At 46.5% G+C, this 23,265-nt stretch overlaps 1 protein-coding gene across 4 annotated transcripts; it reads right to left on the bottom strand.

The window, feature by feature from the left end:
• Positions 1–1,485: 1,485 nt before the first annotated feature.
• UBL7 (ubiquitin like 7) lies at positions 1,486–21,530 on the bottom strand. Of its 4 annotated transcripts, XR_016439282.1 has the most exons (14): positions 20,904–21,354; positions 17,566–17,685; positions 16,911–16,993; positions 16,680–16,764; positions 15,745–15,802; positions 14,782–14,915; positions 12,669–12,718; positions 8,692–8,859; positions 8,332–8,454; positions 7,765–7,926; positions 5,620–5,696; positions 4,474–4,568; positions 4,069–4,105; positions 1,486–3,435 (listed from the first exon to the last, which is right to left on the bottom strand). XR_016439282.1 is itself a non-coding variant. In XM_090028562.1 (11 exons), exons 2-11 carry the CDS (start codon positions 21,085–21,087, stop codon positions 7,789–7,791), a joined length of 1,143 nt encoding a protein of 380 aa, XP_089884688.1. In that variant the 5' UTR covers positions 21,088–21,140; positions 21,435–21,530; the 3' UTR covers positions 7,293–7,788. The 4 variants fall into 4 exon arrangements, 2 of the variants coding, with proteins under 2 accessions (XP_089884688.1, XP_089884686.1); XR_016439281.1 differs by lacking the exon at positions 5,620–5,696 and having other exon boundaries at positions 1,488–3,435; positions 20,904–21,353; XM_090028562.1 differs by lacking the exons at positions 1,486–3,435; positions 4,069–4,105; positions 4,474–4,568; positions 5,620–5,696 and adding an exon at positions 21,435–21,530 and having other exon boundaries at positions 7,293–7,926; positions 20,904–21,140.
• Between the last annotated feature and the right edge of the window lie 1,735 nt (positions 21,531–23,265).

Below are 23,265 nucleotides of genomic sequence, written 5' to 3'. Positions count from 1 at the left end.
CCACCCAGCAATGCGCCTCACCAGTGCTGCTGGCTCCGTGTTGTCATTGCACTGCTGCTCCGGGGGTCTCCACGGAAACTGGATGCAGCAACATGGGCAGGGGCTGTTTGGAAATGGGAGTCTGCTCACTGACCAGATCCGGCATTTTGCCCACCCCTGAGCTAAGCCCACCATGTCTGTATACTAAATAGGCTTGACTGACATCCAGGGGCAGGCCAGAGCATAGGCCCATGATAGAAACCATCTTGCCTCTTGGGAAAGGAAAAAGGGGCCCACGAGACCTCAGTTCTAATCTCAATTTATCAGTTTCCTAAGCAATTGGTGCTATAGAACTGTGCACTAATGCCATTGGACAAAGTTAAGTTGTTAATCAAAATGTTTACATAGTGTTAAATGCCTTAAAAAGTCTAAGTGCATTATATCTACTGCAATGACTCTATTAGAAGATGAGGTCCCCCCCACTCATTTAACATGGGGGAAAAAGCCCCTCACCCTACAAGCGAGCATGAGGGCAGGGGTTGGGACTAGAGCTGCTGGCTGCTCCTCACTGCCTCTACACACCCAGCCACTCATACCCCAGTCTCCCCCCAGCTTTGCCGCACTCCTCTTTATCTTTGCTTTGTGCCAGCAGGCTCCATTTTTGCTGCAGCCCGGAGCACAGAGCACCAGTCCCAGCCCAGCCCCGTGGCAGCAGTGCTGGCTCCAAGTTGCTGGGCTGGAGCCATAATCTGTGCTTGAGGCTGCAGCAGAGATGGGGCTTACCAGCCTAGAGCAAAGGTGAGAAGGAGTGCAGCCGGGAAGGGGTGGGAGGGAAAATTTCAATGGAAGGGGTAGGGGGAGATGGGAGGAAGGGGGAGCAGGCATCTGAGCCTGTGGGGGGCAGAAACAGCATGGGGGGGAAAGAGGGGGAAGAGGGATTGGGGCAGCCTGAGGATGGAGGGGAGCAGGCACATCGAAGGTGTAGGTGGGGTGGGGTAGAACAAGTCAAAAGGTGGCAAGCTGCCTTTCTCCCTCACTGCCTCCCGCCATAATCTGCCCCCTCCCTCTGTCCCCTACTGCTTGCTCCACTGCCTGCCCCCTTATAACCCCCCCACCACATCCCCCATTGCCTGTCCCCCACCGCCCCCCCATAATGGCCCCACCACATGCCCCCCACCACCTCCTCCACCATTTGTCCCCCCACTGCCTGCCCCATTACTGCCCCCTTATCACCTCTCCGCCTACTACCTGCAGTAGCAGGAGGGATGAATTTAAGATGATCTTCCAAAAATTAGATTTCATACATGGAAAATTTAAATAAATATATACATTTTCCACGTAGAGTGTCTAGTTATTGGGGGGGGGGGGGCGTCTTGTATTCAGGGTCATCTTGTATTTGGGTAAATATGATATGTAGTTACCTTTATGTCATGGATACAGGGCTAGCTACACCTGTCTCCTCTTTCTATTCCATGAATACACTCTTTAGCTCTTCCAGGGTGAGAATCCAGTTCTCCCATTCCTAAACTGAACCCTTGTCTACAATACATCATGGTCCAACAATGCTTACCAGCAGGTCAGACTGGATATGGCGCTTCAGTACTCCCTCTTGGGAGTCTGCAACCACTTGTGTATCTATAGACCAAACAGACCTTTTAAAACACGGTGTTGTTTAATAGTAAGAATAAAACATGCAGAGAAAGATTATTTTAAAACAACAGTCCACATCAGGGGTGCTTAACCCCAGCCCAAAGGCCAAATCAGGCCGATGGAGCCATGGCATCTGGCCTGCAGGGCTTCCCATGGGTCACAAAATTTGCTGATGGGGGAAAAGGGCAATTAATACTGCTACCAATCCTCTGCTGCCAAATTTCCAAGCCCTGTGGCTAGATCCGAGCTGAAGCACAGTCCTCCTTCCCCCTTCTGCCCCCACACACACAGCGAGATCGAGCCCCCACCACCCTCACCCCACAATCTAGCCCATGGATGAGAACCAATAGTCCAGTTCGCAGGGTGAAAAGGTTGGGCACCACTAGTCTACATGCATGTCTATCTTACCTAAATCTTCCCAACTCTTATTGCAACCTAGACAGGCCAAACTTGTACAGACAATCCAGTAACGTTCAAGCTAAGTCAGTTTTTGTAGGGAGATCAAACTATCCCAACCGCACCCAAAGTGAGTCTTTTTAAACCATTAAAATTCTTTTGATCTTCTGTATCCCAGGCCTTGGACCTGCTACTCAAAACCAGTCTTGTAGGCTGGCTAGAGCCAAGTGATCTACCTCCGGCCAATTTACAATTAACAGGTTAGTCATTGTCTCTTTAGTGTTTACTGAGGAGACATGTCTTATTCAATTCTTTTCCCCTTGCTATTTATTTTTTCTTGCTATGCTCTGATTCAAGTCAATTAAGGTATGTGTACGGGATGCATTCCTATAACCAAGCCATTGTACACCATTTCTATACTTTATGGGGGGTTTCCATATCAACACACATTTGTAACCTCCTCCTCAAATGAAATTAGGAGTACTTGACGCTACCCATTTTCTAAAGAGTCTCTTGTCTTATTGCTTAATTTTTTCCATACCTTGCAATCCACAGCTATTGCACATACCCAGGGTAGGAATGTCCTGCCAAACTTAAACCAGTATCTGACTAATTGCCTTTTGCTTTTCTCTGCACACAGAAAATCCTTTCTATTCGCATAGCTATATCTGGATGGGCAGTTTGCTAAGAGCTACAGTAGCTAAGGGGTGCGATTTCTTTGGAAAGAATCTTAGCAACATCAGTTCTCCTCAGCCACTGGAGAGGAGAATGGCTGATTTTGCCAGTGACTTTACTTATTTATAACTCATTTGTGAAATGAGTGATAGACAGCTCTGTCTCCCAACAAGGGGTTGCAGTTCTTAAAATACATAGCAATATACACACAATGACTTGAAGGCAGCTCCCAAGTCATTTCGTCCAGTCTCCTGCTCTCGCAAGCAACCACATTGCAAAATTCCATCTAATGATCAGAGTAGATCCATTAAATTAGTTCAGGCCTACCTATTTTCACCCCCTTTTCAATAGCTGGCAGCAGAGTCAGGGAGTAGGCAAGCCATTATTTGCATGTCCCAGATCTAAAAAAAGGTGCTCAAGACAGCCTCACACTGATCTTGAGAGGTACAGAAAAGTTTAAAGCCAATGGCTGAGGAGAAAAAGGAATTGGAAGGGAAATGAGGATTTTCTGAGGCTTTTGTGTCTTCTGGTTTCTGACTACGAATCCCAGAACAAAGGCTTTATTTGCCGCAGCCCTCTTGATTTGCCTGGATATCTGCACCTGCACCAGGGTCCTTCAGGAAACATTCAATGCATGTCTCTATTCCCAAGGAACAGCACCATGTGGCACCAGAGAATTACCCTCGTCTTTGGCAGCATCTTCCGTATGCCAGCTGTGTTGTGCCTTGAAGCGTGCTAGAAGGACACATGAAAACAGCCAATTAACCAGGATGCAGTTTCACTCTGGATAATGCTACAAACGCAGTCTAACTGCTTGTTAGCAACCGTGGTCATGCTATAATAAGACCTGACCAAAGTCTCAGCATAGCAGCTACTACCATCAGAAAAATGTGGCCAGCCATTTACCACTACCCTTCGGCTGGACAGCAAATGAACCTGCAATGTCCAGGGCTTTGAGTCCAAGAGATTCCCTGTGGGGCATTACATTGTTAGAAACGCTGTCCTTTAGATAGAAGGTTTACATCAAGGACCATCCATTATTCACACTGAAATGCAGACAAGAATGAAAGAAACTAAGAGGGTCTTGGTGCCTGGTTAACACTCCCATCCCATAAATTATCATCATCCTTCCTTAGACCATATTCTATCTATCTCCAAGCCAACTGGTAGTGGAACGGCAGGGATCAGAAATCACAGGCTCTTGGCTGGGAGGTAGGAGAGATGCTTTCCCACCCCTGTGACATTCAGCTAGCAAGGCAAACAGACAGCTCAGGAGTTGTCAAGAGCATAACACCTAGCATAACTGACAGCATGCCAACTTAATCCACATGAGTGATTAGAACAGTAACGATAAAGATTCTCACTCACCCAGTCACAGAGCATCAGCACACATGGGTGGCCCCACCTGCAAGGAGCAACCACACACAGAGTTGTTGGGTCATTCCCAGACACTCTCTCCATCCAAGCCAACATGCTCACTTGCTATGCAAGCAGCTCCCTGTAGCTCTGCAACCTGTTTCTTGCATGTACAGCTTCAAACATTGTAAGAGCTGGGCAAGATCAAGAAGCTCGGCCTGAGGACCACCACCTAAGTCACATACAGATATAGGCTTGGATAAATCTCTCCCCTTCCTCCAGCTGAGGAAGAAACATGAGATCAAAAGATTCCTTTGCAAAAGTCTCTAAGTGCTGATTCATGGTCAAGCCCACTACAGGCAAGACAAGAGAGCACGAATGCTAACACAAAAGGGCTCAGAGCTGGAGTGCTCTTACCATGCTCATTTATCGATCATGCCAGGCCAGTAGGGAGATGCAGGGCCAGTGGTACTAGAGGTTCCATGGGGACGGCCACCTCCTTCTATGGCAGACTGTAGAAGAAAGGAACAGTCGATTCAGAGGTGCAGGAGAAAGGGGAAGGAAAAAAAAAAAAATCTTTCTTCCTTTTGTTAATAATGGCCTTTTCATTTTTATGTGAAGCCAGACTTGAAAGGATGAACTTTTAGGATTTTAGATTTACTGTAGCGAACAACCAAAAAAAGCAAGGCAGCAGGGTGGTTTCTGCATGGCATTCTCACTACTTGAAATAAAGTCATGAGATACCTGGTTGGAGACTGACTGTCTGCCATATGCCACAAGGGACCTCTAGTATTATTACGAAAGAAGAGGAAAGGGTGTTAAGCAAATCAGTGTGGTGACAGGTAGAAGAAAGCTGCCCTGAAAGTGAAGCCTACAAGTGGGGAGGAAGTGCTCTGCTGCTTTCACAGCTGCATTGTTCTCTTTTTGGAACATCATTTCCAAATTTGGCTGCTGGTTGTTACTGCTGGGTGTACTCATTCTTTGGAAAGAGATGTCCCTTGGGATGTTCTGAACCAAAGGGAAATGACTGCTGGATAACACCACTGTTGTGTCTGGAACCAGGAGACAAAATGGTGCATGACCCAGGGAAGCTGACAAAGGACAAACTCTCAGCTCCACCCTTTCCAAGGGAGCAAGGTTAGCACAGGGCAGCATCAATATTCAGTAACAAAGCATGGGGACCCAGAAATGACAAGAGCTGTGATATCTGGTAACATTATCAGTTGTTTCCAAAGGCATCGTTTCCCTCTGCCTGTCCCTATCATCAGTATATGCAAACAGAACACCCTACTTGGCCGATTTACTTTGACACATGACTATAGAAAAAAGCCCTGATATGATGCCAAGAGGTTAACTGAACAGCTGCTACCACTCACTGCATCCCTCTAACTGGATGCACACATTCAAATATCTTCCTAAAAATACCAGACATAGAACACACAAGTCTATGAGCATTTGACTATCAAATGACATAACCTAATGGGAATTAAGTATCCAATTTCTGTGGTGAGGGGGAGGCAATTTAGGCAAAAAAAATTCTAAAAAAATTGTGCTACTTCTTACCCCTTCCTGCAGATGTACATGAACAGGAAATACAGCAAGTATCTCCATCTTCAATGAAGGGTGAGAAATGACACAGTCTGAAAGATTAAAAATGTTGAGAGGAAGAACTGAGAAGAGATCTGATCTGAATGGTAGAACTCAACTAGTATTAAAGACAAAGGAGATAGCTGAAAGCGTGAAAAATAGTAAAAGCCAGAAAAACAAAGGAGAGATCGGAGAGCAAAAATTACAGCCACCTCATGAATAGAGGAAGATCACATTAAGTTCCTCTCCCTGTTTCTCTGAAGATGTCATCATTAGAATGACTGTAGCCAATTATAGGCTTCTTAATAGAAGAAATATGATGTTACAGATGACAGGGAACCCTGAAAAAGGAAAGAGGAAGCACTGAAGAATATTTCCTTAAAACTTTAAGTTATTTACACACCAGCTACGGAAGGCAAGGTAAAGAGTATGAAGCAGTGAAAACAGCACTGGGAGAGGCAGTCAGACTTCTTGCCAGATCAGCTAGTGTGGGTTCCTATATAATACAGGCCAGAAAAATTGTACCCATTTCAGTAGCAACCAAGAATCAAGTTGTAAGTGCCGACTCCCTTTCAGATGGCCAATTCCGAAATCGTGTGTCAACGTAAGTGGTAGGAAGCCTTCTTCCAAAGATGTTTAACAAACTAGAACGGATTAAAAACCATTGGACATTATGCTGCATGGTAGAGAAGAATCCAACATTTGCCTCTGTATGCTAGCCAGGATGATCTTGATTAAAGCTAGTGGAGTGCTCTGAAGATGTGCATTCACCAGGGGGAAAGGGAGGGTATAGCACGGGACTTGGGGGCAGACAACCCATATTGTGTTCTCAGCTCCACTAGAAACTCACGGTAGGACCCTGTATAAAATGTTTAGGCCCACATGTTCAACTTTGGGTGTCTAATCTTGAGACGTATACCTCCAACTGATTCTAAATTACTATGGCAGTCCTTTCAGACTGCAAAATTCAGATCCTAGGCATCTCAAATACGCAACCTACTACAGAAGCCCCTTAGCTTCTGTGCCTAAATTATCTGCTCCATATGATACCTTCTCACTGGGGTATCATGAAGTGCTTTGAGGTTCTCTGACTGAAGATGTGGCTCAGCCAATCCCCTCTTTAATCACATCTTTACTGTCACTCTGTGGTGGCTGGGTACCATTCAGAGACAATAAACAAGACCAAGTTATCATGAATTTCCACAATTCCCCACAGCTAATGGAAAATGGGTGTCCAACAGAAAGAGAATCTTTTGCTTTAGACTTTGCAGAATATTACGGATGTCATCAGAGCAGAGTTAACTGGAGCTACATAATATGACTGCCATTCTAATGGTGCTGATGGGGGAAAGAAAACAAGGAAAAAGGGCATGCCCTCAAAATGTTCTGAAGTTGACAATTCGGATGTATGAGAAGATCTTCAAATTTTCAACAACAGTAAAATGAGTAGGACCATATCTGAACACCACATTGAAGACAAACCCTCTCCCATTGACTGGTGACATGGGTTTGATATTGGCTCCATGGAAAGACTACACCATGCAAATCTTAACCACATGTCCTAAAACACCATGGTATATTTGCTCGAAGGCCAGCCCTAACCAGGCTAAGTCTGAAATGTACTGGATCACAACTAAACAACAGGCAGATGGAGAGGAACAACTTTATTACACTCAAACACTTCTGAATCACATTGGTAAAATAAAATAGATTGAAGCTTGTAGGTTGGGAGGAACATAACTGCAGGTAGAGGAAGAGTTGGCAGATGCCTCTAGGTGACATCTGAAGCTTAGCAACCTCCCCTGGCTCAGAGGAGGTATTGGCCTGTTCTATTCTGAGATCCGGACACCTCATTTATGGATACTACAAACAAGGGGTTCATTGCAGTTGGAAGAGCTGCCCTTAGTGGTCAAATCAGCATTCCTGTCCCATAGCAGTGCAGCAACTTCTCAGTCATAAAGCCACATTCCAACAAAAAAGGAGAAAGACCCACAAACTGCACAGTGCAAAAGAAGAGAGTTCAGTTCTGGTTAAGTGTTCCATAGGGACCAGTCACTGTGCCAGGAATCAGAATCCAGAGACTCACAGCTGGCCTAACTTCATAGTACTGCTGAAACACACCTTTCTGACCTCTCACAGGAGGTGTTAGGGAGCCCCTCCAGCAAATATGAGTTCCAAGGCAGCCTGGATGTCCCCTCCAGTGGCTTGCAGGGCTCGGAGACTTAGCTCATCATCATGTATGCCCATGTCTCGCAGCTGCTGCAACTGTGGCTGCCACTGACTCTGCAGGAAAAAAACCCAAAAATTTTATGGGGATTTGACAGCATCCAAGAAATCAGAGGGTTCTTCACCCAACCTAATGCCACATAATTTCCCTACTGCATCTGTTGGGCATGGAGGTATACCTTGTTTGGCTATCACCATGGCATCTAAAACACCTCCTGCTGAGAGCTCCCCGTCACCCATTTTTCCTGCCCAACACACTTTAGGTACAACCTCTGCCAACCATCCAGAGCATCTGCATTGTTCCCTATTGCACCACTTACTGGGGGCTTTGCTTAGCTAGGGAGACATCTTTCACCATGCCCTCCTCCAAGTGGAGGTTGCAAGTGAAAAATCCTAATCCTGCTAAGGTGGAGAATCAGAAGTAGGTCAAAGAGCCAAGAAATGAGAAAGAAGGCTACTCACCTGAAGGTTAGGCTGTCCAGAGGCCTGCAAGGCATGTTGTAGGGCTTGGCTGAAGAGGTCATTGGTGATGGGGGTTCCCGACTGGACACTGGAGGACATTGGAGAGGTTCCTGATGAGTGACCCTGGAAGAAAGATCATGCTGCTGTGATCCACCAACAGTTTGAGTGGTAGCTCCACAGCAATGCCTCTTCCAGCCCAAACCACAGCCCCCCTCCCCCTAACATGCAACTCATAGACCCCCAATGGTACAACACAGCACTGGTCCACAGACCTAAGCAGTGATTGGCTATTAAGGATCAGTACCTCCATACAATTTATGCAGGCAAGAGGAGCTCCTAGATGTTGTGCTGTTACCGTACCTGGGTCCCAGGAGTGGGAGTGTGGGAGCTGCTCTCTGGGGTACTGGCCAGGGCCAGTGCTGTAGCTAGTTCGCTCTGTGTGATGGGTCGGGGTCCAGCAGCTCCGGTGTAGCCAAGTGATGCTGGGCGAGACCCTGAAGTGCTGCTGGATGGCGTAGACCTTGTGCTCTGCCACAACAAAAGAAAATCCACCTGTTAGTGTTTGCGTTTCATTGAAACTCAGGTTGTACTTGGGATTCCAGTGACCTGATGCTTGGAGCTGCCCTCAGAAATAGTGGTGCTCAGAAAATGAAGGCCTGATAACATGCCCCCCATCCAACCCTAAATCCTTGATGTCACCAGCCAAACTCTCCCACTAGTGACCAAGGCCATTATAAGGCTATAGGTAGCAAAGTGATACAGTTGCCCCGTCTTAGGCACTGCAGTATTAACCACAAAGAAACAATGCTCCAGAGTCACCTGGGACATCCACTGCTCTCACAAAGGCAGAAGGGACAAAGGAAGTTAGATTGGACAGGGATCTGACAAGGTGACTTTAATCCAACACTTCCAGCTAGGGCATGTGTTAAGCAGAGGGAATGACCATACTTACAGTGGGTCTATCAACAGGTGATGGGTTAAATAATTACCATTTCCAAACAGGTCAGCCTAATGATTCTCTATCACTGACATGATTCAAAGTCACACAGATGGTCTAAAGCACACTTTAAAACTAAACAGCCTCTTCCTCTTCCTCTTTCCAGACTTGCTGTCCCAGGAGCTGCCAAAGCTATTCTAAAACTCTAAGCTGTATCATTAATGTGGCTATGTTCGGACTGCAACCTACGGATTATCAACAAGGTACCAGACAAATGATCACTGTCCAGTAGAGTTCTCATCCCCCACCTCAGGCCTGAATACTCAGACTATTTCCATCACAAATACCTTGTCCTACTGCAGAGAACCTACAGCACTGCACTGTAGAAGAAACAGATCTCCACAAGCAAGGCAGGTGACTGGGAACCAACTCCTGTTCTTCCCAGCCACATAAAAGTACAGCATAATACCAGCACAGTAGATTCTATTTTATTGCACCCTGATTATGAACAACTTTCCAGCAATACAAAACTTTTGCTATCTATTCAACTGAATTTTGCCTGATTATTTGCAAAGCAACTCTTGGAATATTGCATAAGCCAAAACTAGACAAAAGGAAGCCAAGGACAGGTTAACTGGATATCACAAAGATTAAGCTGAGTAAGGCATCAGTCATATCAGAGCACTCATTCAGCATTCTCTCTAAAAGAAAGGATACTAATTTGTTCCCCAGAGGAAAGTTCAAAGTTATGAAGATCTTGGATGAAAAATTATCCCAGAGATAGCTTAGAGACAGATATTAAGAATAGCAGCCAGATGGGTTGAAATAAATCAGCAAGTATGTGACAAATGCAAACCCATCCTGAAAATATCAGACAACAAGCAAGGCTGCAGGCACTGAGACTACTTTGGCACAGTTCTTATTTACAAGTGGAAAAACTAAAGACATTCCCACATCTGGACAAGGGCTAGAAGAACGATTTCACCTGGCACCTACACTAAGTCCTCACTCCAATGAAAAGATGGCTTTCTTGTTGGAAGGAACACAATAGCATCTCCATTAAAAGGTCACAAGAAAAGCCAGCTGATGACCTAATGCCAAACATTAGCCTGCCAATGTTCTACCCAACATTCTCAGAATATACAAATCCTAAAGACAAGTAACAACATGGAAGAGACCAACATTTACTATAGAGTTCTTCCAGATGCATCACTGGTCTTTAAATCAGATGGCATCAGCATCCATAAAGAGACAAAGGACAGACCAACTGTGCTGGTGGTCTCAAACATGCAGGAACAAATAAGAATTACGTGATGCTGACAAATGTAAAGAACCAAGGTGTTGGAAGAGAAAAAGCAGCTTACCAGTCTTATAAGGCCAACAAAGACTCATAGAAAATTAGGGTTGGAAGGCACCTCAGGAGGTCATCTAGTCCAACCCCCTGCTCAAAGCAAGGCGATTCCCAACTACGCTAAAGCCATCACAGATGGCTGGGGTATTTTCCTGGATTGGCTGAGAGATTTCAACCATGACATTAAACAGTAATCCCAGCAGTCTGCAATCTAGGCCCCGAGGCTGGATCCGGCCTGAGAAAAGGTTGAATCATGCCTGACACAAGTCAGACCTGGCCCCAGGGTAGCATAGAGCACGAGGTGGTACAGAGCTCCACCAAGCCATCCATTCTTTCTGCAGCAACCTCCCCAGCAGCCCTCCCTGCTGATCTTTTCTGCCCACATTTATCATCACTGTAGAGAGGCTGGGTAGCTGCAGCAAGGGAAGTACAGGTAGCTTGATCTCTCCTGGGAGCAGAGATCTGTGGCAGGGAGCTGGGTCCAGCCAGTACCTCTGCTATGCTCTACTCGTTGATAACTGCAGTGCCATCCAGCTGACACTTCTGAAAGACTGAATGATCTACCACTGATTTTCCTGCCCCCTAACACTATAGCAGTTATTTAGCCATAGGACCAAGGAGTCATTGAAAGTCTTAAAATGACATTACCAAAGCTATGTTGTACAGATGATCATCTCAGACTCAGATGCTAATTCAGAGGTGAGTGCCAACAAAATGGGGGGAGGGGAAACAGAAGGAAGACAACTAACACTTTTAGATGTGGTACATTCAGGGAGGGACGCAAGGGGGGAGGGAGGTATACTGGTGCACATACACCCCCATTTAATTCCCGGTCTATCCAAAGTCTAAAGGCAACTGCCTGGCAAGGGCAGCAGCACTTCAATTAAAGCAGCAGTGAGGGAGTCAATTGATGTAATGGCTCATTATAATTTGCTTGATTCCTTCTAAACTCTTCATTCCACAGGTGCAAAAGACCTCCTTCTGTCTTTAATGATTCCACTACTCAAGTTATCTTTGCTTCTGCAGTGTTGCCGTCTGCTAATATAGCTCCCATTTCACAGTCCTGCAAATCATTTTTTTTTTTAAGTCTAGCTAAAAACATTAACCGGGGGTTGGGGGAAGGGAATATTAACTCAGGTGAATATTAGTTCAGGTGTGTAAATCGCTTTCAATGAGGCATTTGAAGTACTGCCTAGATGCTCAAGAAGGCTTGATTTTGCTTTGTGAATCCGGAAGAGAAGTAGTTTTAAATATAATATCTCTAGGACTAATGAAACAACAGCTTTGGATTTTTTTTTTTTTTTTTTTTACCTAGTCTGTCATGTTTTTACATATAATACATGATATAGACAATTAAAGCACATTCCAGTAAAGTTTTATTTTATTTGGGGGGGGGGGAGCCTTCAATTTTAAATTGAATAATATAACTCTAGGCTCCTTCTTATTAGAAAAGCTTCTAGTTTCTTTTTAACTGGAGAAGAATGTATGTTGTGTTATATGATGGATGCACCATACCAGATGCACCCCGCTTTTCAAACTAGATCCACCCAATGGCTACATAGGCTCAAAGCCTGGGAAAATGTGAAAAAAATAATGATCACTCTTTTCATTGGGCAGGTTTTGTGCTACAGACAGATACAAGTCAGGGACCAGATGTCACACAAGATGATGTTTCCAGACACAGGCAAACAACAGAGGAAGAATTTACCCAGCATAAATAACTAGGACTGCTAGTGGACACTGACTGAGGAAGACGTATGAAGTTAGGAAGATCTCACAGGCATCCTTGACAATAATGATCAATGTGATGATGCTCATCTCAGGGAATTAAGTATGTAAAGTTTTAAAAACATTGCTAATGCATGGAAGAATCTTTTGAAGAGTCTGAGGATTTAGCTGAGAAAAATTAGGAGCTGTTCATAGACAAAGATAACACATTTCTTTTTGTAAGACTATAGTTTTTCTGAGCTTTCTTACATATTGTATTCATCGCTTATTACTGTATTTTTCTTTGTAGCGTGTTTGTTTTTGTTGCCCCGCTACCCTTACCTGATGAAAGTCGTCTTCATCATCAGAGAGACCCTCAAACAGAAAGCCACCTGCCGCAGAAAGAGAATAAATTCAAGTGGAAAAAAACTCTCAAAGCCAGAGATGATTCAAATTCTCAGATTCCATTTCCTCCTACAGCAGAGACTATTAGATTCCTTCCACCCCACCCTTTGCATTCAGATATTTAAAATCAGGCTATTGCATGGTCAGGTGCTACAAATGCCATGTGGTTTCATTTAGGAAAGATACCAGCACTTTATGTCTTCCAAAGATGGCCTGCTCACCCTCCAAGCAGAAGTGTAGTAACCATCATGGGCGAGATGCAATAAAAGACTTAACTGGAACTGAGACACACAAATCCAAAGCTGAGATCCAGAAAAATTCAAGAGTCTTCAATTCTTTTTTTATTCAGTGGCCTACCTTCAACAGGAGGATTGGGATGTGCCCCTAACCCCAGGCAATATCCCAGTGGTTAGGAAACTCTAGGATACAGAATGGGATATTCAGGTTTGGGTTCTCTTAGGCTTTAGAAGGAATTAAACCATAGTCCTTTTACTTCCTATCTGTTATATAATGCCTCACTATTATACAATAAGACATTATATAATGAAGAAAGCACAGATGCTTTCTCCTGCTCCTCCTTTTCATTTAAACATGTTTGAAAAGCAAGAATGCAGCCAGGCTTAGTGTGTCCAAGAATGGTTGCTGGCAGGCTGCAACGCCCAAGTGAATGAAAAACACCCATGTGCAGTACCAGGCTCTGGAGAAATTAGGTTAAGATAGGGGTTCTCAAACCATGGGTCATGACCAACTTAAGAAGGGGTCACAAACTTCCGGGGGGGAGGGGAGGGGGGTACTGCGACAGCACAGGGAAACGCCACACAGCAGCAGTGCTGAGTGATGGATGGCAGAGGCAGCTGTTGTGTGCGAGCTCCCCATCCCCCACTGCTGCCATCCAGTACTTGGGGTTGCAGTAGAACAAAGTTTGAGAACTCCTGGGTTAAGACAGCCCTGTACTTGCTGTTGCTGAACAGCTTGCTCTAGACACCTGCCACCTTGAAGCACAGGTATTTTTGAATCCCAGCCTGAGCTCCCTCGCTCTCCCCATGCTTTGTGCAGGGACGCTGAACTCTGGATTCCATTCCGCAGTCCAGATTCCTCAGCCCTTTATTGCTTCAAACACAACAGGCTAGTAATGCTTTCGAGCACTTGCAAGTGGGAATGAGGAACTATATCTACTGAAACTGCAGCAGGAATGTAGGGAGGCGGAATAACCACAAGCTGGAATTTGGTCAGGACTATGGAGCTAACTCCTACTCTTTCAACAAAGTACCATGGGATTACTTAATCCTCTCACATGGGAAAGAGATTGCATCTCTTGGATGAGACAATAGATACAGTCTTCAGCAGCACCATTTCTGATGAGCCCTGGTTCAGCTCCAATAGGTGGGGAAGAGCGCCACCTCATGGAGGACCCGCACCTCTTTCTGCAGCACCCTCACAGTTCTTTGAAGGGTTCCTATTTACCTAGAGTAGTGACTCTGAACCAGAGGTGTTGTGACACCCTGGTGGGCCTCGAGATCCTTTTATGGGTTCCATGGGGTGCCACACAATGTTAGGACAGTTAGATGTACAAACATGATTCACAAGATAGACCCATAGATTTCAAATAGGAATTCAATGTTAAAATCATTCTGTGCTGTCGTGGTCATTCCAAGGTCTCTGCAACAGAAGAATTGCTCTAGTATTTCTCTGTGGTCAAAAAATGAGCAAAAACTAAGAGCTGACACTTTCCAAGGGGGGCCTCAAATCTAAAAGGGTTGAGAAAGACTGAAGCTTTTTCTCTAGAGGCAAGATCTACAAAGTAATGCAGGTCAGACATACCCAGAAACCCCTTTACTGCTACCTAATTGGCTGATACAGGCTTTAAGGCATTCACAACTCAGTAGAGGTGCAAATGTCAGTGCTTAATGCATGCAACTATGTGTGCATGTTACTGATTCAATAAGCCAAGCCCAGCCTGGAGAAGGCTCCATGTCTGCCACATCTCCTACATGGTCTGCCATGTCTCTACATATTACCTTATGTCCGAGTTCTTTAGAAGTGAACTCACCTGGCATATCCCTGTAGGAACTGGAGGGCATGCTACGCGAGGAGGTCTCAGGAGCTGGCAGAGGTGTGCTGCCTGCTACCGAGTGTAGAACTAGGATAATGGCATTCACAAGGGCAGGGTGAGTTGGGATTAGCCTAGGAGGAAACACAGAAGTGGCACCTCAGGGCTGCAAGCTGGCACAGCCTACGTGGCTGCTCTCATCACCAGCCTGGCAGGCTGTCCCTCATCACCATCACAGATCTCTGTTCTGGCAGCATGATGATATAACCTGCCTAATCAAACTGGTCAAACAAATACAGAGGCACATTCACAAATCACATGCCAGACTTGACTCAAGGGTCCCTGGATCTAGGGAAGATATCACGTTTGACAGCCCTAAGGGCTGACTGAAGTCCTTTCTTTACTCATAAATCAAGTCTGGCCCACACTGCCCCCTGTGGACCAGCCTCATACCACAGAACCCATTCTCTAGCAGAAAGAACAATTTCCTCAGCAAAGCCCACCCAATCCTAGCATCTGCTAGTACTGAAAACATGAGGGGCCACTGAGAAACCATTCTGGGGTGGGTTCTTTGATGTGGACATCCTCCCCCTTAGGACTAAATGGCCTCCCCTCTTCCCCTAACAACACTTTCCAATCTATTTCAGCCAGACCACTAAGTAACAATTAGATGAACACTTTCAGGCACAGCCAAGCAAGACTGGATTTGAACCTTGGATCTAGCAGTGACCGATTCTCTTCCCACTGCAAAGCCCTTGAATTATTATGACAGACCCCAAGGCATATGTCAGCTCTGTCTTTTCTAGGGCTCCTATAACAAAGAGCTGAGGTTGGAAGATGGGAGGGCAACTGGAGCTGAAGTAACACACAGATACATCCTAAAGAGAAATAATCCGAGTGACAATGCAGACTATGCTCAGTTACACGGTGACTCACACTCAGCCTCTGGCATCCAGAACTTACGTGTCCAGCATATTTGGGTCTGCAAAGACAGAAAAGAGATCCTTGTCCTGCAAGACTCCTGTAAGAAACCAGGAAATGGGCGGAATCAGAAACAGGACACAATAGGGGACAAGCAGTCCAAGGACAAGGTACAAGCAGAAATCACTCAGTTCCTGTTGCCACTTTACATTACGGACAGCAACAGATGACAGAAGCTTCCAGAAGGCATCACTGCTTAATATACCTCCATTAGTGCTTTTTTGTTTTGTTTTGTTTTAAGGCCACTGCCTCCTCTTCATGAGACCCTCTAGCACAAACCCCAGCTGCCAAAATAAACTGTCTCAGTTAACTCCACACAACCGTTTCAACATATCAGTGGCTACTGCAAAGCACTGTGACGTCAAAGCTAAATTTCTACCTCTTCAGAGCTGTCCGCACTAAAAGACTCTGGACTGGGAGCGGCAACATCATTTTAGGGTTTCCCACATGGTAATGGTTAGACAATGGGTTAGACAATGATCCTGCCTCAAGCAGGGAGTTTCATTAAATAATCTCTGGAGGTCCCTTCCAGCCTTACTCTTCTATGATTGTATGCTGCTAGCTCACTAGGCCAAGATAAGCCTGCTTTAAACTGCACCTCTGTAGTACTTGGAAGAGCAGGTGCTAAGGAGAATCATTTACTACACACCTCTTCCCCACTGCACCCTTCCTTACGCACCAGCCCTGCTCCTCAAACTCAACATCTTACCAGAAGTTCCCAGTCTAGCTTGGCTACCAACAACAGGAACTGCAGGAGTAAAAATCCAACTTGTGGGCACACATAGATCCCTTCTTCCTTAGAAATGAACACCTGTGGCAACTGACTGTTGCTATCCTTGGAGCATGACTTTTGACTGAAGCAATCTTGGACACATCTACAGCAGCTTTCAGGTCTCTTTGGCCATGTCTGAACTCACCCAAAGCAATAGGGTCACTGCTGAGGCCAGGAGTAGCCACAACGATCTGGTCCAAGGATTCCTTGTTCCCCAGCATCTTGAAGACCTGTCAGTGGAATCAACACAGACAGGCAGATTGGAATTGCAGTAGCTCACCAAAGCTTCTATTCATGTTTTCTGTCTCCCAACTGCCTGCATCCCACACGATAGGCGATGCAAGTCTTTGGATGTGAAGAATTAAACCACACTCACTGCATCTCTGTAAGCAGAACTGCTGTGCAGGGCAGTGTGAAGGACCCGGAACTCTCTCACTGCAGCCACTTTATCCACAGGTTCTGAAGGAAAACCATTCAGAAAGGGGGAAAAATCATATCAATCCAGTTTTCCTTCCAATGCCCTTTGCCTCATTCCTTCCTGAATAGCCAAGAAAGCCAAAACCTGCCTAACAGAGCAGCACAAGGTAGGAGAATCTCAAGACCTTTGCCTTGGATTCCCAACTCTCTAATCTCAGTGGTACCTAGTCTGATGTTCAGTGCAGAAGGCCCCCCAACAAGCAGAAAAAAGGATGGGGAAAAAAAAAAAAAAAAAAAAAAAAAAGCATGGATCTGATAGTGATCCCTGAGAATCAGTGAAATAGAGCCCCATTCACTGAGCTGTGATCATAGGGCTCCTTTCACATCAGGCGTCACAAAGTGAAAGCTCCCCTATGTTACCTAGAGTCTAGAGAATTCAGCACAAGACTCCCAGATCAACCCCAAGGGAGTCATCTCTCCTCAGTGACTCCCCTGCAATCCTAGAAAAGAAACTCAAGCAGAAGAACCTGACCTCACTACAACTATGAAGGATCCATACCACACACACACATTGAAAAGTTCTGATGGGTTAATCCGGGTGTCCACCCACTCACCTGCTTTCTGATCTGGCTCGGGCCATGACTTGCGTAGAACATGAACTGTGGAGCCTGACTGGATACCATAGAAGTCAAGCGTCTGGTCATCCCTCAGCTTGCGACCACAATAGATCAGATCTGAGCAAGAGATAATAGAACTATAACAGTCTGCTCCCATAACAATCAAGCCAGGAGGCCCCTAAGGGACCAAAGACAGTGGATATATGATGAAGTACAGTGGTGTCCTCAGCCCATCACATAATGCAGCACACAAGGATTGGATATTATGAAAATGTTTCTGACTCAGAGTGGTTAAACACTGGAACAGACCACCAAGAGATGTTGTGGAGTCTCTGCCACTGGAAGTTTTTAGCTGTGAGTTAGATAAAATTCTACATGGGATAGTTTAAACATGGATGATCCTGCCTTGAGCAGGGGGTTGGACTAGGTGACATACTGAAGGCCCTTCCAGCCCTACTTTTCTAGGATACTGTGATCTCCATGCAATTCACCTGCCAAATCACAGACATATTTCAAAACAAGAAACCACTTAATGTAGGTTACCGGAAGCCTAGCTGTGCACCCTGCCAGAAAAACACCATTCTATTTGTGGCAAATACAAAACATATGTCATAGCAGAACAGGTCTTTCCCGGCAGTCATTTCAGAAAGACTTGTTACAAACAGGTCCAGAGGACTGGAAAAGGGCCAATGTGGTCCCTATTTTCAAGAAGGGGGGAAGGAGGATCCAAGCAACTACAAGTCAGTCAGTCAGTCTCACATCCATCCTTGGTAAAGTCTTTGAAAAAATTAAGGCTCATATATGTGAGAGCCCAGCAGGAAAAATTATGCTGAGGGGAAACCAGCATGGGTTCACAGCAGGTAGATCATGCCTGACTAAACTAGTCTCTTTTTATGACCAGGTTACAAAACACCTAGACTCAGGAGTAGGGGTGGATATCGTTTACTTAGACTTCAGGAAGGCCTTTCATACGGTTTCCCACCCCACACTGGTGAACAAATTAAGAGGCTGTGACTTGGAAGACTACACAGTCCAGTGGGTAGCGAATTGGCTAGAGGGTTGTACCCAGAGTGGTGGTGGATGGGTCAGTATCGACCTGGAAGGAAGTGGGTAGCGGGGTCCTGCAGAGCTCAGTCCTTGAACTGATACTCTTCAATATCTTCATCAGCGACTTGGATGAGGGAGTGAAGTGTACTCTGTGTCCAAGTTTGCGGATGATACAAAACTATGGGGAGAAGTGGACACACTGGAGGGCAGGGAACAACTACAGGCAGACCTGAACAGGTTGGACAAATGGGCAGAACTATAGAATGCAACTTAACAAGGAGAAATGCAAAGTGCTGCACCTAGGGAGGAAAAATGTCCCGCACACCTACTGCTCAGCAGCACAGAAGCGGAAAGGGATCTCAGAGTCCTAGTGGATTCCAAGATGAACATGAGTTGTCAGTGTGACAAAGTCATCAAAGCTAACTGCACTTTATCATGAATCAGCAGATTCATGACAAACAGAACCAAGGAGGTGATACCTTCTCTCTGTCAGGCACTGGTCAGACCGCAGTTGAAGTGTGGCACCCAAAACTGGACGCAGTACTCCAAGAGGGATGTGGATAACCTGGAAAGGGCCCAGAGAAAGGCCACGTGTACAGTTAAGGGCTTGCAGACCAAGCCCTATGAGGAGAGACTAGGGCACCTGGACCTCTTCAGCCTCCGCAAGAGAAGGTTGAGAGGTGATCTTGTGGCTGCCTATAAATTCATCATGGGCATGCAGAAGGGAACTGGTGAGGCTCCTGTCACCAAGGTGCCTCTGGGGGTCACAAGAAATAATTGCCATAAGCTAGCAGAGAGCAGATTTAGACTGGACATTAGGAAGGACTCCTTCACAGTTAGAGTGGCCAAAATCTGGAATGGGCTCCCAAGGGAGGTGGTGCTCTCCCCAAACCTGAGGGTCTTCAAGAGGAGGTTAGATAGGCATCTGGCTGGGGTCATCTGAACCCAGCACCTTCCTGCCTATGCAGGGGGTCAGACTCAATGATCTATTGAGGTCCCTTCCGACCCTAACATCTATCAATCTATGAACATGCCTAGAAAATAAAGAAGACTGAAGTCCTAATTATGATTCACACTTGCATGGTGCCTTTTCAGCACAATACTGTACATAGAATCTCAGATTTATGGAGTCTGAAGGGCCCCCAAAGGTCACTTGGTCCAAACACCTGTGGAAATGCAGGAAGGTCGCTCCTGAATCATCCTTGACCAGTGGTTATTGGGCCGCCTCTTGAAAACCTGCACTGAAGGCGATTTTACCACTTCCCTGGACTATCTACTTCATTGCTTCACTGCTCAACTAGTCAGGAAGTTTCCCCACCCCTTCCGCTCCAAGATCCATTTCTGAGACCTAGTGTTCATCTGCTTTGCTGCAAGTTGAAGTCACTGCTTTACATTCTGCTCTCTGCAGCCACGGAGAAGAGTTGTTTTTTCCTCTTTGCGACAGCCTTTCAGATACCTGAAGAGTATCATCACATCCCCTTGTGACCTGCCTTTTCTCCAATCTAAACAGGCCTGGTTTTCTCAATCTCTCCTCACACAGCCTGCCTTCTGAACCATTTATCTATCATTTGTTATGCCCACCTCTGGACTCCCCTTATCTTCTCCACATCCTTCTTAAAATACAAAGCGCAAAACTGTAAACAATATTCTAGGTGAGGCCTAATCAGTGCCGAGCAGAGTAAGACTATTACCTCTCTTGCTTCATACCTAATACACCTGTTAATGCAGCCCCAAACTGCATCTACTTTTCCAGTATTGCCAACTCTCATGATTTTTTTACTTTAAAGTCTATGCTTTGGGAATGTAAAAAACTTAACTTTTTGTTTTTATCAATATAAATATGAAAGGAGCTACATTTTTTCACATCCCCAAAGCACAGATTTTAAGAACAAAGCCAAAAATCATGAGAGTTGGCAACACTGCTTTTCTGTGACTGCATGACACTGCTAACTTACCTTGAGCCATCCACCAAACACTATATCCTTCTCAGCTGTGCTGTCACCCAGCTAATTATCCCCATGTTATATTTGTGTGTCTGATTATCCCTCCCTAGGTACAGCACCTTCCATTTGTCTGTACTGAGCTTCATCCAGCTGCCCAACCTTTCCATCCAAATCCTGTTCTTAGGCTGCCAACATTTTGGAGGACTTCTCAGAAGGACGGCACGGTCCTACTGAAACACGGGGAGGAACAGAGCAGCTGAGAAACAGCTGGTAGCAACTTCAAGCACTTCAGCTGAAAGGGCCCCGTGTAAAACTGACCGTGCCCCCAGCACTGCCAGGACTCACCGATGAGCTCGGGGTCTGGGACAGACTCTTGCAGCTTCCCAGTGATCAGCTGCTTCAGGTAGGAAATGCTGCACCCACCCAGCGGGCACTCGCCCAGTTCTGCCTCCGGGAGCCGCAGGATGGACTTGGGGGCCAAGGGCTGGTCCGCCAGCTTCACCGCGATGTGCCACTCGGGCAGGGACATGGCGCCGCGCCTATGAGCCCGATCCCAGTCCCGATCTCGAGCGCCAGCAAACGCTGCAGAGGGGACGAAGGACGCCAGTGAGACTTGCTCCCGCCACGACAGAGGCGACACCCGGAGCCCTCGGCCCTGCCCCGGTCGGCGCGGGGGGATATTTCGGTGTCCGGGGGCCAACCCCTTTGGCAGGTCTGACAAAATTACCCTCGCGCCCGGCCTGAGAGCCGCTCTGGTCCCCCACCCAGCCCCATCTGCTGCTCTGCTCCCCGCCCTGTGCTCCCACCCCGAGCTGCTGCTCTGCTTTCCGCTCCCTGGCCCTAGCCCTGGCCCTGATCCGTCCTGCCGCTCTGCACCGGAAGCAGAATGTTCCCTAAGGACGCGCGGAACCCGCCGGGAACAAAGGTACTCCCAGCTCCCGGCATGCCCCGCGCCGGGAAGCGCAGTCCCGCCGCAGTCAGGGTGGAGGGCAGAGCGGCGGAGCTCTTCTCTCCCATTGGCGTTGGGGGGCGGGGATTGGCGGCAGGCAGCCAATGAGCGCGTGGAACCGGCAGCGGGCTTCCGATTCCGGGAGGTAAAATGGAGCCGCCCGGTCAGAAGTAGTACAGTGGGCCTTAGAGGTTTTCTGTGTTGTGCGGGGAGAAGCCGACAGCAAGGCTGAGTTATGGGGGGGATTTCCACCTTGTGTGGTAGTTAGTCCCTAAATGCCTAAACTTGGAAACAGTCTTTGTCCCCTTCGGCTTCTTTTCCTCAGCCAGATCGCCGTGCTCTCCTACGGGTGGAAGTTTTGGCAGGGAGCCTGATTCACTGGGGAGGGGTTGCTCTGCTAGGTAGATGTTCACCCTTCTATCTCCCTTGTCTTCAGGTCAGGGGGAGAGATGCAAGTGGCCATCATGTTACCGTTAGGGACAAGTGTAATACTTCATTACATCATCATCTCCTGTTGCTAAATTGCAAGCTCACAGACTTTCTTTGACAGCTTGTTCTCCCTCCAGAAAATGGAGAGAGGGCCCATCTTTGCCAGTCCACTTCTGAGACTGCCCAGCTGTTGAGATGCCAGGTCCTGATCCTTTCCCCTACATCCATGTGCACCCAGTGGTGAAGGTGGTACAACTGCCCTCCAGGCTCAGAGCTAGGATTCCCCTCCACCCACCCCTGGGCTCTGCTTTGGTTCCAGCTGGGCCTGGTCTTTATTTGTCTGACTCCCATGGGATTGGTAAATTGGAGAATCACTTCACCTAAATGTTGGGACCTTTAGCCTGGGGGTTAGGGAGACTGCTCATCAGTTGCTACAGAATGTTTTTCCCCGGATGAACTGGAGAATGGGACTGCTAAATTCCTCCAAGAATGGGCCTTTCATAGCCTCTCCCTTCTGTTTGACAGTAATGAACTCCATCAAGCAAGACTGGCTTCTGCTCTTGGTGGAGCCCAGGACTAAAGGTAGAACCTTCTCTCTGCATTAGCCTGTGGCAGGAAAATGCATATGAAATGCTTATTAAATCTAATTACACTTAGTAGCATCTGGTAGGTGTCAAAAACGAGATGCACTTGAAAGCAGACACGTTGCAAGCAGGCTTTTATTAGTACACTAGCCAATTGCCCATCATGAATGACAGATTTAAAATAATGGAGTGTTTACATAACTGCCCCCTGCTCACCCTTTAGGGCTGGCCATGAAAACACTCCCTGTGCCGCTGCTGCCGCCACCACCTCCTCGAGCCACTGGCGCGGTGGCTCCCACCCCACGTCTGCTTCTACCGCCTTCCCTGAGCAGTGGGGAGGCTTCTAGTTTCTGGTAAGTCTAGGCTTGCTCTCACAGGACAACAAATAAACCTATCTCTAATATGGACAAGTACTGGGTTTTTTGGGAGTTGAGGCACACTAAGGTCCTGGTCCATGATTAGGACATTTGGATACCGATGATAAAAGTAATATTAATCTGGTTAAATCTCAAATAGACATTGGTCAATCTTTCTTTAAAGATGCACATAAATCTGTGACTGCTGATAACTAAGTATAGGCAAAGCTAATAGTCACACTGACAACCTAGGCTGACTTTTCAAGGGAAAAAGACCAGATAACCCACATGAAGCTGTAACTGTTTCTGTGCTTCAGCACAAACTTACATATAGAATCGGCCTGATGTCAACAACTAGTGGGCAAAAGGAAAATGCAAAAGCAACTTTA

This window comes from Crocodylus siamensis, chromosome 15, assembly GCF_052110815.1.
Source record: "Crocodylus siamensis isolate JL-2025a chromosome 15, ASM5211081v1, whole genome shotgun sequence".
Classification (NCBI taxonomy): domain Eukaryota; kingdom Metazoa; phylum Chordata; order Crocodylia; family Crocodylidae; genus Crocodylus; species Crocodylus siamensis.
This window is presented reverse-complemented; position numbering and strand designations above follow the sequence as displayed.

Coding starts and splice junctions, on each gene's coding strand:
- UBL7 (XM_090028562.1), bottom strand. CDS start 21,087: ATGTCCCTGCCCGAGTGGCACATCGCGGTGAAGCTGGCGGACCAGCCC. Junction 16,994..17,565: donor CGAGCCAGATCAGAAAGCAG/GTGAGTGGGTGG, acceptor GTTTTCCTTCAG/AACCTGTGGATAAAGTGGCT. Junction 8,455..8,691: donor CTCCCACTCCTGGGACCCAG/GTACGGTAACAG, acceptor TCTTTCTTCCAG/GGTCACTCATCAGGAACCTC.